The 14,950-nt window shown below is 34.8% G+C and overlaps 1 protein-coding gene across 1 annotated transcript in view; it reads right to left on the reverse strand.

Moving 5' to 3' along the window:
• Positions 1 to 14,950, reverse strand: part of PDE4D (phosphodiesterase 4D) — a 1,287,753-nt gene that overhangs the window by 877,673 nt on the left and 395,130 nt on the right. The window contains exon 4 of the mRNA XM_010974890.3: positions 6,931 to 7,160. Within this exon, the coding sequence (XP_010973192.2) occupies positions 6,931 to 7,160 (230 nt within the window). The remainder of the gene's footprint in view (positions 1 to 6,930; positions 7,161 to 14,950) is intronic.

Here is a 14,950-nt window from a genome sequence, read left to right on the forward strand (position 1 = left end):
CTATGATGTGTGAGGAAAAACCATCAGCATTACTGAGTTGTTTAGATTAGATTCAAGATGTCATTTATCAAGATATTATACAGTAAAGATAAAGTGTTTCATCACTCTTAGAGTCTAATTTTAATCTTGAAAATCACAAATTTCAAAGTGAAAATGAAGCTCGATTCAATTAAATCAGAGTAAATGCTCTAGAAACAAGCCTCGTGATGTTTTGTGGATATTCTGAGAAATTTCGACACTGTGCCAATAAATTGCATTTTAAAAGATCAAAGACAAAGGAATCCAGTTTTTTTTTTACATAGCATAGATCATTACGATTATTGGAAGTACTGCTTCCCTATTTCTTTGTAGCGATTGTTTTTAAAACCAAGTCCAGCTCAAGAATGCCATATTTCTAAGGGAACTTTTACAATCACAATTATGTGTGCCCATTTTCAATTTTGGAAATCTTTGCCTAGTGGGTTATAGATATGCCACATAACTTTCAGCAAGAACTTATCAGATAAATCTCTTGAAACTTGAGCACGTATCCAATATGAAGGTGCAAGTCTCCTGGGTACATAGTGAAATACAACTCTTTAGTTTCATAAATTCTTATGCCCAAAACACTTCAAATCTGAAATGCCCACTATCAATACCTTCTTAGGTTGAAAAGATAAAATTGTAAAATTCAGATATGTCTGCTTTAACCAGGATTCTGTTTCTCTTCATTTTATTTGGTTTGGATTTTGATTCAGTAACAAAATGTTGAAAATTACCTTTTTTTATGTTCATGCTAACGTACTGTGTGTACTCAAGAACACTAGATGCTGGGAGGTTAATCAAAGGATCCAACGTCTAAGAGGCGACTGGGACCAGCTCCTCTGTGAATGGCACATAACTCATGGAAATATTTCTGGAAGATCCTTGGAATGTGAAGCCTTATTTGCCTAAAGTAGTTGTTCCCCCCTATGTTGGGGAGTTTCTTTTATTCCCAAGCATGACCATTTCTTCCTTTAACTTCTTTTCATTTTCCTTTTTTTATGGGACATAGTAATACAAATACACACAGTGTACTTCTCCAGACAGGTAATGGAGCACTAGTGATGAGAAAGTGTTTGTAATATTCTCCACCCACACATATCTCTGAATATACATCCATCCAGAGGTGCGTCATCATGTCACAAGGGGAAAACTTACTTCTTGGCTCTCATTCTATTATAGCTGATGCAGCAGTAAAACACAGCTAGAGAGATTTAGCACTACCTCCCATCACCCTCCCTCACTCCCACAATTTCCTACCTGTGTGCAGGAAGTGATTTCCACATGTGGCAAGCTAAACCCTTTTCAGAGTATCTGGGGAATACAAGGACCACCCAGGGAAGGTAAGCCAGAGTTGGGGCCAAGGGGAGCTCCTAATTCCTCCTGAGGATTCCGACCAGAGCACTGTGCAGAAGTCAGCAAGGGCTGTTAAAGAAGTGAAGCAAGGAGGAGGTAAGGAATGAAGAGGACTTCCCATCTCACTCCAAACATAACTGAATAATCCTTGCAAACAGGGCGTGTCTATGGACAGATGCCAAAAGCAGCATATTCTTAACACAAATGTGACAAGCCCAAAGCAACCTTAATTTTCTGAACCAGGAACAAATTTCTGGTTGACTCCTAAATCGGCTAGAACATCCATCTCTACTCCTAGGGTTATTGATAGAGGATCTTTGACGTCAATTCCAATAAAGAAACTAACAAAAGCTAACATGATTTTCTCCAATATTTTCCCAAATAAGCGTAGCAGTAGGTAGCAGTAATTGTTGTTATACAGTAAGTACCTATAATATGCCAAAATATTATCAAGTATTTTATCTTCACAACAAAACTGTGAGGTAGGTACTCCTATTATTTTTATTTTTGTCCTTGAGAAATTAGAAACTTGGAATGGTTAAGGAACTTTCCCAAGCTCAGATAGATATTATGTGGTGAGGCAGGACTCAAATTCAAACCATCTTTTTCCAGAGTCCCCACTCCTAACCACTTACTACTCTGCTATTGGCCACCATGAACATACTGTCATTTCATTCTCAACTTTTCTTTGTCTGCCCCCTTAATGCTGTGTGTCCTATTTGCCACCATTTAATATTCAAGGGATCAACTGTCTTTTTCTCCAAGTAAAACTGCCCTGCAGGTCAAGTGTCATTCTTGTCACCTGCTTTCTCCTTATTAAGCTGCATCCATTTCCCACTTTAAATTTTCTCCTTTACCCTGCACACTTCACTGTTTTTCCCCTTTATCTGCCCATCCTCCTTTCTCTTTTCTCCCACCTAATTCCACTGCTGTCTTACTTATACTCATTTCTCTGACCTTTCACTGTGACATGTTTCCCTACACACCAAACACACACACACACACACACACACACACACGGCAGAGGTCTTTAATGTTACTACCATATTAAAAGTAAACAGAAAGTAAAAATGCAAGCCATAATGTGACAGAAAATATACAATTATAATGCATATATCTAACAAATGACTCATATTTATAATGTACACTCTCCAGAAATCAATAAATTTTTAAAAAGTTGAATAAATATTTAAATGCATATGGCACAAAAGAAGATATTCAGATAGTCAATAAACATACTGAAGGTAGAAAGTAAACAATACTTCTACTCATCAGGGTAATATAAATTAAAACCACAGTAAGATACTGCTACACATCCACCAGAATGGCTAAAATGAAAATGCTGAGAATACCAAGTGTTTACGAGGATACAGAACAACTGGAACTCCCATACCTTGCTAGGGAGAGGGCAAAATAGCACATCAGTTTGGAAAATTGTTGGGAAGTAATAACTAAATATATGCTTATCTATAACTGAGAAATCCTACTTCTAAGAATGTAACCAAAAGAAATGTATACATCCACAAAAGACTTGTATAAAAATGTGCATAGCAACTTCACTCATAGTAGTTCCAAATTAGAAATACCCAAATGGTGATCAATGAAAGCATATAGATAAATTATGGTATATTCATACAGTAGAATGCTACACTAAATAAAAAGAGAACAAACTATTGATATATACACCAACATGATGAATATCAAAAACATTTTGAGTGAGAGACACCATATGCAAAGTGTTTACTATATGATTCTTCTTTTATGATGTCCAAGAAGAGGGAAGACTAGTCTTTTTGATAGAAGATAGGAAATGACATGGTGATTATGTGAGTATACAAGTATATAAAAATTTATCAAGATGTATCCTTAAGATTCGTGTATTTTACTGCATGTAAATTATGCATTAATAAAAAAGTTTTAAAGAAAGTAAATGGATAGAAAACTATTTAGAATAAAAATCTAGAAAGCTATGGCATTCCAAGTTCTTGCCAAGTTCATAACATTTCAAGCCATTAATAGATGTCTGTGTCTCTTCAGTAAGAGTCAATAAACAGTCATGAAGCCTGTGCGATCCTATCCTATATGAAAAACTAACTGGTGGATGAATTCAAGGTCCTCAGCATCCCAGGTGTCACAATTCTGTTTTGTGATCATTGAACGTTTCAAAAGTTTGCTAAATCACAACACACGCGAGCTAACACCTTAGGCACATTCAGAGAGAATTATTAAATGTGTACATTTGAACACAGTCATATTTCCTGGTTTAAAAAAAAATCAAAGTAGAATTGTGGAAGTATTAATTTTAAAAATTCCTCTTGAACTCTTGACCCAGATGCTTCATGAGGAAGTTAATAGCTAACAACTACAGCATTCATTTTTGTAGGTCAACGTTGCCTTAAGAAACGACATCATGACTTCTAAAAGGGTAACACAAGTCTCTAGACCCCCCTGTGTAATATTTACAGAGCAACTGTCTGAGGTACTGATACCTCAGAAGAAAGAGCAAAAAAAAAAAAAAAAAAAAAAATTTGAAGGGCATGAAAAGCCTCCTTTCCCATCAAGGATTTACAATTGCCCATGTCTCAGTTGACAGTGGGGCCTGGATGCATACTAACCTTTAATGATGGGGAACTGGGCTATAGAGAATGTAGCTATAATAGTCTACACCTCCCATTAGCCCTTTCTCATATTTGTGAAGGAATCTGGTGTTCTTGGCTAACTGGAATGGTTTCAGAATGTGATCCTTAAACTTACCTTCTGTTTCCCTTCCAAAGCTCAGACGAAAAGTATACTCCTGATTTTTATAGTTTGCAAATATTCAATTCACAAATTCTTTTTGCTTCAAAAGGTAAAAGGAACCCCTTTAAAACATCCTTAGTCTTTGTTTCTTGGTGATTTGCCACTCTCATCCCTGGCTTCCCTTGGCTATTTTCTGGTACAGAAAAATCACTTGTTTCATCTCTCTAAAAGAGAAATTCTTTCCTCCAAAATATTGAACAAGTTTGTAAATGGTAAGCATTGTTTTTCTTACACTTAGACTCTTGATTTAAAAGGAAACAAACTTAGAACCAACAGAAGTAGTAGCTTACAGACGATTCTAAACCTCTAAGTTCTTTGGCACCTGGAGGCTGTTTATTTGTTTTTAGTAACACATTCAAATTTAATTAAATAAGCTTAGCTTTTACTTGAGACTTTTAATTATACACATGGCCCAACTACACACAGATATATTAAATATACTGCATCACTTTCTTTTAAGGGCCCATGATAGAACACCAGCTTCAAAAGAGAAATCATGTTTAGCCACCAAAATTTTTGAGATAGCAAAGGTAATTGAATACATCACAGGCCTAAATTAGTTCATTTTCATTTTAATTATAATTATAATTATAATCCCTTCTTCTTCAAATGTAGAGAAAGCAAGATAATGATTCTAAGATAAACCTGCTGTGCAGAAAAGAGTTTCCATTAGGCCTGAGACTGTTACCATTAGAAAAGCCTGTTGGAAAGGTTGGCCCTTTGCTGGCATGTGGGAACTTGGATTTCAAGAGGGTTCGCATCATTCCCTAACTGCTAAGAGTGGTTCCCTGTGCCTACACTGATCATGCAAAAAAAAAAAAAAAAAAAATAGTGATTTATGCTGAACAATTGCTTTCCTTCTGGGAATCTGGAATTTAGGCACATGCTAGGAAGAGAGGGCCTCAGTGACCAGCCCTCAGTAAAAATTCTGGGCACTGAGTATATCTTTTATTTTTTGTTTTTAATTTTTTTTTTTATTGTGGTAAGAACATTTAACATGACATCTAGCCTCTTGACAAAGTTTTAAATGTAGAATACAGTATCATCAACTGCAGATCTCAGGGGCTTGTTCATTTTGCATAATTGAAACTGTATACCCCATTTCCCTGCTGCCAGCCCCTGGCAACCTCCATTCTACTCTGTTTCTCTGAGATTGACTCTTGTAGATACCTCCCAGAAGCACTGAGGCTTAAACAGGTTTCCCTGGTAGAAGGCTTCTCTGGTGAACACATGTCACATGTGTGATCACAACTCAATAGTGGAGGAATTAACTGCATCCTGTCTGATTCCACTGGGAGAAGGAACTGTTGAAAACTTGTATCTAGCTTCCTCCAGATTTTGTTCAATGTGCCTTTCTCTTTGCTGATTTTGCTCTGTATTCTTTTGCTGTAATCAATCCAGCTGTGAATATGACTACTTACTGAGTTCTGGGAGATTTCCTAGCAAATTATTAAACCAAGGGGTGGACTTGATGAGCTCTGACACACCTGGCAGATGAATCCTGCCCCCTACACAGATGAAGTGGTATTGACCCCAAAGAGGGTTTTTGAGACCATATTTTTCAAAGAATGCTCAGATCAAGCTGCCATATAGAATTCCTCCCTGCTTTAGTGTGTCTGATCAATAGGTGTACAATCTTCCTTATATACATAGTTCACCAAAAAACAAACACATCACATACTTCCTCTTTCCATCACTTCAAAGTAAGAATTTGTTGTCTTATTTACCCAGTAGTGATTTCCTCATACCTTTTAATAACATAGGTGCTTTGAACTGGTCTGTAATGATTCAAATAGCTAAACTTGGTATCTTATATGAAGTTACTGGTTAAATTTTTTCTGACCCCAACTTTCCTAATAACTTTTAGGAAAATCCAAAAGGTACGTTCTTTAGACATGCCTTTAACTTGACAGAGAATGAGGTGGACTCACATTTGCAGCATCACAAATTACTTTGTTCTTGTAATCTTAGCATGTGTTCAAGCCTGTCCAAGTATGGACCACTGCCTTCATTCTCTCTTCTTAAAAATGCAGCTAGCCAAAAAAACTAATAACAGACATGCCCACTATCCTCACGTTCTTTGACAATATTTTACCTGGTTAATGACTATTAGAGAGTAAAAATTCCATTGCTAAACAACAGGAAAAGAATAAAAACCCAAATACTCTGCAAAGCAGGAAATACAAATGTTACACTATGGAGATCTCACTGTCTGATGCAGAATAAAACCACCTTATGCTAGGAACTGAAACATTATTCTAATAAGCAACACCTGAAAATGTTAAAGGCCAAATTACAAGACTCATGACTATAATTGCGTATTTGCTTTGATCCTAATTATAGTACAACCTATTCTTGATTCCAAATTCATTTTGCATCAATGAATATTGCCTACTATTTCCAGAGACGTAAAACTACATGGTAATTTGTCCATTAGTCCTCATTTGTTAAGAAATTTTCTATTAAATCACCTATGACCAATATTAATCTTCCAAGACCAAGTTCCCTTTCCCAGATGCTCACTATCATTCATCAATACCTTTTCAAATCCTCCTTATAAAACAATTTGACTAAATGTCTCCCCCTGCAGAGATAGAAACATTACCTGAGAAAAATCACCCTTCTTTCTTTTGGCTCTAGAAACCCCAAGATCCTCCCACTCAAATCAAGCAATGAGCCACAAAATGCAAAGACCACAGATAACAATCATCATCAAAAATATAAAATGGGGAAATGTCGCCCAAAGTGACTCACCCACTGGAGTCTGCAGAAGTGATCGCAATCAATGGTAGAATCTTCAGAGGGAGGCTGGTCGGTCGTTGAACGTTCTCTGATTCACTTTTCAAGTCAGCTTGTTCCAGCTGTCTGAAGGCGAGAGGGGGAAGCTGAACATTGCGACAAGAAAGTCTCCGAACAAGATAGGGTTCCATTCCTCGGAAAGGGTCTTCCTCTTCATTACTGGAATGCAGTGTTTCCTCAGAGGCCTGAGGCAAAAATTCCAGAAAGTATAGCAATGAACACAAGCCCCAGGATTTATCATTACATGATGGCTTTACACTTTTGGAGAAAAAAAATAAGGGAAACTTCTCCATGAAAAATGCTAACTAGAAAGCAGTGACATTAACAGAAAAAATATTTGGTGAAAAGGCTAGAACTAATGACTGAAATCTAGATTTATTTTTAAAATAGTCTAGCTGTCCACCAGGCTATTTCAATATGGCTTGGCTGTTACAGTTAACTGACATTTCCAATATCATAGAATTTATGAGCTTTGTTAATGAATTCCATGAAATAAGGGTAAATCAAAACATCTTTCTACCATCTATGAAGTGAACTGCATAAATTTCATTTTAATATATGTACTTTCACATATGACATATTCATGCATAGATGAAGAGGAAGAAAATGAATATAAATATACTTAGGACCATGTCTGTAACACATGGTTTCATACCTCACATGTTACTCAGATATTCTTTGCAAATTTTTATAATAAGGCTTTGTGGGGGCATAAAAAACAGACATAAAAAGAAAATCTGAGAACCTAGTAAACTTTCGTTTAAATCACAGCTGAATTTTGCAAATTAGATCTTTATTATCTTGCTACCTTTGCACATGCAAAGGAAAATCAAGTCTAGAATAAAGAAGAAAATGTAATATTTTGATTCTAGTAAAAAAAATATACTGTTATATCAGTAATAATTATTGCCAAGTGGTTGGAAAGTCTATTCTAGCAATGTTTATTTTACTTACGTGCTCAGAATGATAGAGCCACCAAATGTTATCAGATAACATGCTGAGTTTTAGAATCCTTGCATTGCCACTTTATTAGTTTGCAGAGTGTTGCTTAAATTCCCTAAGTTTTCTGTTTCTTTATTATAAAAATGGGAATAATGTTTACCCACAAGAATTAAAGAGATCATGTATGTGATGTGATAAACAATCATAAATGGCAGTTTCCTTGCCTTCTGAGTTTTACAGGTGAAGAAACAAGCCCAGAGAGGCAAAGTATTTTTTCCAAAATTAACCTATTGGTTATAAGTTAAAAGTGCATTGGCTTTATGGAGTCCGCACTTTGCAAAAGTGTTTTGAAAGTTTGCTGCACTTCTTATTGTACTCCTATCTTTGGACAAGCAACTAAGGCTCACTGGCAACCACAAGTCTGTATTCTATGTCTATGAGTCTATTTCTGTCCTGTATTTACGCTTTGTTTTGTTTGTTTGTTTGTGTTTGTTTTTGTTTTTCAGATTCCACATATGAGTGATCTCATAATGTATTTTTCTTTCTCTTTCTGGCTTACTTCACTTAGAATGACATCCTCCAGGAGCATCCATGTTGCTGCAAATGGCGTTATGTTGTCGGTTTCTATGGCTGAGTAGTATTCCATTGTATAAATATACCACATCTTCTTTATCCAGTCACCTGTTGATGGACATTTAGGCTGTTTCCATGTCTTGGCTGTTGTAAATAGTGCTGCTATGAACATTGGGGTGCAGGTGTCATCTTGAAGTGGGGTTCCTTCTGGATATAAGCCCAGGAGTGGGATTCCTGGGTCATATGGTAAGTCTATTCCTAGTCTTTTGAGGAATCTCCACACTGTTTTCCACAGTGGCTGCACCAAACTGCATTCCCACCAGCAGTGTAGGAGGGTTCCCCTTTCTCCACAGCCTCTCCAGCATTTGTCATTTGTGGATTTTTGAATGACGGCCATTCTGACTGGTGTGAGGTGATACCTCATTGTAGTTTTGATTTGCATTTCTCTGATAATTAGTGATATTGAGTATTTTTTCATGTGCCTTTTGATCATTTGTATGTCTTCCTTGGTGAATTGCTTGTTTAGGTCTTCTGCCCATTTTTGGATTGGGTTGTTTATTTTTTTCTTATTCAGTCATATGAGCTGCTTATATATTCTGGAGATCAAGCCTTTGTCAGTTTCATTTGCAAAAATTTTCTCCCATTCTGTAGGTTGTCTTTTTGTTTTACTTATGGTTTCCTTTTCTGTGCAGAAGCTTGTAAGTTTCATTAGGTCCCATTTGTTTATTCTTGCTTTTATTTCTATTGCTTGAGTAGACTGTTCTAAGAGAACATTTCTGAGATGTATGTCAGATAATGTTTTGCCTATGTTTTCCTCTAGGAGGTTTATTGTATCTTGTCTTATGTTTAAGTCTTTGATCCATTTTGAGTTGATTTTTGTATATGGTGTAAGGATAAGAAGATGTGGTATATTTATACAATGGAATATTACTCAGCCATAAAAACCGACAACATAACGCCATTTGCAGCAACATGGATGTTCCTGAAGAATGTCATTCTAAGTGAAGTAAGCCAGAAAGAGAAAGAAAGATACCATATGAGATCACTCATATGTGGAATCTAAAAAAGAAAAACAAAAGCAAGCAAACAAACAAACAAAAAAATAAAGCATAAATACAGGACAGAAATAGACTCATAGACATAGAATACAGACTTGTGGTTGCCAGGTGGGAGGGTGGGAAGGGATAGACTGGAATTTCAAAATTGTAGAATAGATAAACAAGATTATACTGTATAGCACAGGGAAATATACACAAAATGTTATGGTAGCTCACAGAGAAAAAAATGTGACAATGAGTGTGTATATGTTCATGTATGACTGAAAAATTGTGCTGAACACTGGAATTTGACACAACATTGTAAAATGATTATAAATCAATAAAAAATGTTTTAAAAAATAAAAAAATAAAACATACACGAAAAGAAAAGAATATAGATATCCTTCTTCAGGATAAACAAGGAAAAGAAGAACAAAAGATGAGGCTAGCAGAGCTAAACACTGAATGTAGTTGGACAAAGTTAACATCTTTTTATAAAGATAGCATTGCAAATGCAAGAATGCTTTCTATAATCCAGATTATATGACAAAAGACTGAAGGTTTGTGACATTCTCTTTTCGATAAAACCACCTCACGAGATACCTTCTTTGGAGAGGACGACCTCTATTAAAACTAAAGTGCGGCATTTTTATCTTGATAATAAAAACGATAAAGCTGTAGCTGTCTATATCCTAATGTTTCTATTTAAAAACAGCAATAACAGATGGCTTTCTAAAAGTCCCAGATCAATGTGTTTTGATGATACTTCAAAAAAAAAAAAATAGAACAACTTTACCAAGTCAAAAGCAAGAGGTCAGATGGCCTTATTTTGCTGAGAAATGTAGAACTGAATCCAGGACAATCTATAATTCATGTTATTGTAGGGAAGTGGCATTTTTTGCAAGAGATCAAGGGAAAAGACAGTATTTATTAACACCTCTAAGGCATTATCTCGCAAAAAGTCATGCTGAAACTTCTTGCATGAGAATTGCAGAAGGTATTTGCTAAAATTAAGACTTGCAGGCCCTATTCCAGATCTGCCTAATCAGAATTTCTATGATTAGGGCCTGGGAGTCTGAGTAAGTCTCCAGTATGATTCTCATGTATACTTAAATTTGGGAACTAATGGTTTTGACATTTTAGACTTGTTCCAGTAAGACAGTTTGGCAAAGAGTCAACAACAAAGATGTTCACTGCAGCCTATTTATGATAGCAAATAACTGGATGTAATCTAATTGTTATACTGAGGGATTGGCTTTTGATAAATTTTGATACGTCATTATGAAATACTATGAGAATATTTAAATAATGCAGAAGAATATGTGATTATGTTCATGATATAATGTCAAGTGGGAAAAACACATTATAATATGATCTCACTTTTGTAACACAACACTAAAATAAAACCAAAAACCATCACATATTATATTTATAGAAAAATTATTGAAGGATATATTCTAGTTATCGAAAATGGCTTTCTCTGGGTGATTGATGGTGCTGGTGGTGATTTTCATACTTTTGTTTATTACTAGTTTCTATACTCTCTATTAAAATGCACTATGTTGAATTAAAGAGTATAATAAAAGTCACAACAAAAAATGAAACTATTCAACTTGATATTCATGGGACTCAAAAATTTCTCTTATTTAGCTTCAACATATGCCATATCAAAAGAAAAAATGCTAAAATATTTGAATGAGTTTAATACAAACCTGTGAGTTTGTAATAAAATGAAATTCTCTTCAATAATTAACCAACTTATTTGGAAGAGCTGTCAGAAAAATAACTTTAAATCTTTCCACTGTTAGGATGAGTATCTCTATGAAAGGCATGCCTAAAGAAAGCAATTCCTCAGGAATTAAGAGTTAAAATGAATGAGTGAGTGTTAAATATGTTGTTGTTTCTGCTTCTGTTGTAATCATTATTATTGTGTTCTTCAGTTTCTGTGAAAGATAATTAATTACTTTCTTTGTTCTTTTTTTTCCTTCTAAAGTAGGTAGAAAACCACTTAATAAGGCCTTTGGTGTGGGGACATAATATAACTTGTGTTAAATAAGTCACTGTGTTTGCTGATAATCTCAGAATTTTTGATGTTTCATATATATATATATATATATACACATATATATACACACACACATATATATATAAATTTTATAGCAGTATTATCTTAAAATGTATATACATTGGCCCTGAAGGAGAGATTGATTCTTTCTGTGCACCAGCTAGACCACATTCCAACCTCCCTTGCAGGTAGATGTAGAAACATCAATGGTATTACATTACATGTGATGGATTATAGGCCAAGGAAATGGGTGCCACTTTCACACTTGGCCCATAAAAGCTATGAGTACAATCCCTCATTTCTCTTCCCCTCTGGAACCCCTTACCATATATTGAAGATGGTGAAGACAAAAGATGGAAGAAATCATGGCTCCTAAGTGACTGTTTAGAGAAGAACCACTTGCCAATCAAAAACACTTAATTTGGGCTATGTGAACCACAAATAATATATATATATATATGTATGTATGTATATATACATATATATATGTATGTATATATATATATAATATCTCATCTCTACTTTTTTGAGGTCAAGTTTTCTTAATCATGACATCATTCTTTTCAGAGTAATTCCTTAATTAAACATTTATTGAGTATCTACATCTTTGCAAGTTTGTGTGGGATACTGGAAATATGGATGAATTAGACACTTTTCTTGCTCACAGTTCATGGGAAAGGAAGATAAATTATCACCAACGTGTGATAAGAGCTGTAACAGAGGACTTAGGGCTCTTTAGGAGTACACAAGTAGAGTGAACACTCTTATGAGTGAATGAGGCTGCTGGCCAGAAACATCGACCAAAGGAGAAAACTATCAGAAATTGACATAACATTGTAAACTGACTATACTTCAATTTTTTTAAAAAAGAGAAAACTTGAACAGTTTCTAGCAAACTAAGAGGTACGATTACCTCATATTTCAGTATTTCTTTTTGTGCCCTGTCTACTTCTCCAAACAGTTCTGTTTGGTCTCATTGCCAGATCCTCTGTTAATTGTCTCTTCAATCAAGACACTATCCCCAACCATTTCTCTTCTCACCCAATACACTGTTAGTTCAAAACCAGGAAGCTTCCCAGATGAAGTCTGAAACTGACCCCTGTACACAAAGGTAAGGACAGGCCAAAGAAAGAGGCAGGTCAGTCCAGATCGGTAGGTGACAGATTTAATAAGGAAGAGAACGTATATATGAGACTTGTCAAGACAATGAATACAAATAAATTCTGCCTTTTTATTTATGACCCCAAGTCAGCCTTCAGCCTGCCAACTGTAGTGAAATGACTTGCTTATGTGTCCATTCCCTGTGTTAGCTTGGACACCCCTGGAAGAACAGGAGTATGCTGTAACAACTTTTATACCTCCACCACTCAGCCAGTGCCTGGGACAAAACATATGCAAAATAAACCTTGCTGAAGGCATGAATGAAGAAAGTAGACAAACTTGACCTCCATACTTTCAACTGTAAGAAACTGGGAAATAGTATTAGATTTGGTATTACTTGTATTTGTTGTTGTTGTTGTTGTTGTTGTTGTTGTTAACTGCTAATACAAATTAGGTAGAGGCTGCAGCCCATAATAAAGAATTTCTTTTAAAATTTCAGGACTTGAGCTATCAAATTGCTTTGCTCTGTTCTCATGTTTGAAACTTTCTTCAAATATAATCCTTATAATAAGTACATTCACCTAAATTTTAAAGATAAGAGTGAAAGATTTCAGGTACCCAGTTCTTCCAGAGTACCTATGCTACATAAAGCATTGCAAAAGGAAGCATGTAAAATATTGCATGGATTTTCAGGAAGAAGGCAGAATAAGCTGAAGATTTTTTTTTTATTACTTCCAATGTTACACTCCTTATTCCTGCCTAATTAGTTTCCTGTAAAATTAAGCTCTGAAAAAGTAAAGTTTCCCTATGCCTGAATTTGTAATACATACAAGACAATTTTTGAAAACTGAGCCAACTCTCTAAGAACCAGGATAGTTTAATAGGTTACTACTGCAATGAATTGAAGATCATGCTCACAATTTAAAAGAACTATATACAACAGTAGACATTATACATATATACATATACACATATATATACATATATATTTTATTCTATGTCTCCACGAATTGTTTACAAGACACTAAAGCAATAACTGAAAATACACCTTAAGATTCCTCAACTTTACACCAAATGATTTTCCCCTTATTTCATTACTCATTTATATATATACATATATATTTACATATATATTTATTTTATGTTAAAATCCAATGGTAAGTTTGCTCAAATAATCTTATAGGAAAGTCGCAAGTCAAGGTAATAAAAAATAAATACCCACCGTCTCTTAAAATTGAAAAGAGGGTTGTACTAAAAGAGCATTGTACTAAACCAACACAACCCATTTGCAAATGGATATTTTTATACCGATATAGAAAAGGCACACTTGCAAAAATGAATTCCATAAGAAAATAAAATTTCCACCCCAGGTTAATGCAAAGATAGCAGATAGTGCTCACACATCCACAGAGCATAATCCAAATATATGATGTGATTTCAAACTGATTAGAAGAGACAGAAATCACTGGAGTCTTTCTAAATCCAGTTCCTATAGTTCACTCATCAAAACTTCTAAAAAGTTCCTAAAAAGGAATAGAGAAAGTTCTCATCAGTAATATTCTATTGTATATGCTCATCAAGATGAAAGTCTGTCTGAAACTCTAGGATTCAGTTAACCTTCTGTAAATAGCATTGTACTTTCCCTGAGTGACCTTGAAAAATGAAGTAGGTTTTAGTTTGTTAGCAGAGAAAGGAAAGAAAATTTAAAGAAAAATGTGATTTCTATCAATTATTTACTTCACAATGATATACACAGTAATAGAATCACAAACCACAAAAACAAAAAAGCGAACATTGTTTTTCTGGCCCCTGAAACATGTCTTCTTGAAAAGCAGGTTAAAATTTAGCTGGCTTATTCTCTCACTGGAAAAAATCTCTCCCTTGAGTAATCAGGTGCCAAATCACAACATTAAGGGGAACACAAAGACTGATTGTTTTCATTTTCAAGTTATACTTAAATACCAATATTAATAAAAATATATTTACAAACACAAAAATGAAAACTGAAACCATCATTTAAGAGAAGTTATATTTTTAATAATAAAATAGGTCTGTAGAAAAAAACTAATAAAGATTGAGGTATAGTGAGAAAAGGGGAGATAAAGTAATGCCAAATTCCCTCTCACCATGGAGGGAGCCAGAAATCATGCTTTCATCCTTGGCTTTGGTTTTGAGTAACTCACAAAGTATTTCATTGATAAATAAACTCTGGGTCAAAATAATCTTTATATGTTTATATTCAATGTTATAGTCAATG

This window comes from Camelus dromedarius, chromosome 3 (assembly GCF_036321535.1).
Source record: "Camelus dromedarius isolate mCamDro1 chromosome 3, mCamDro1.pat, whole genome shotgun sequence".
NCBI classification, from domain to species: domain Eukaryota; kingdom Metazoa; phylum Chordata; class Mammalia; order Artiodactyla; family Camelidae; genus Camelus; species Camelus dromedarius.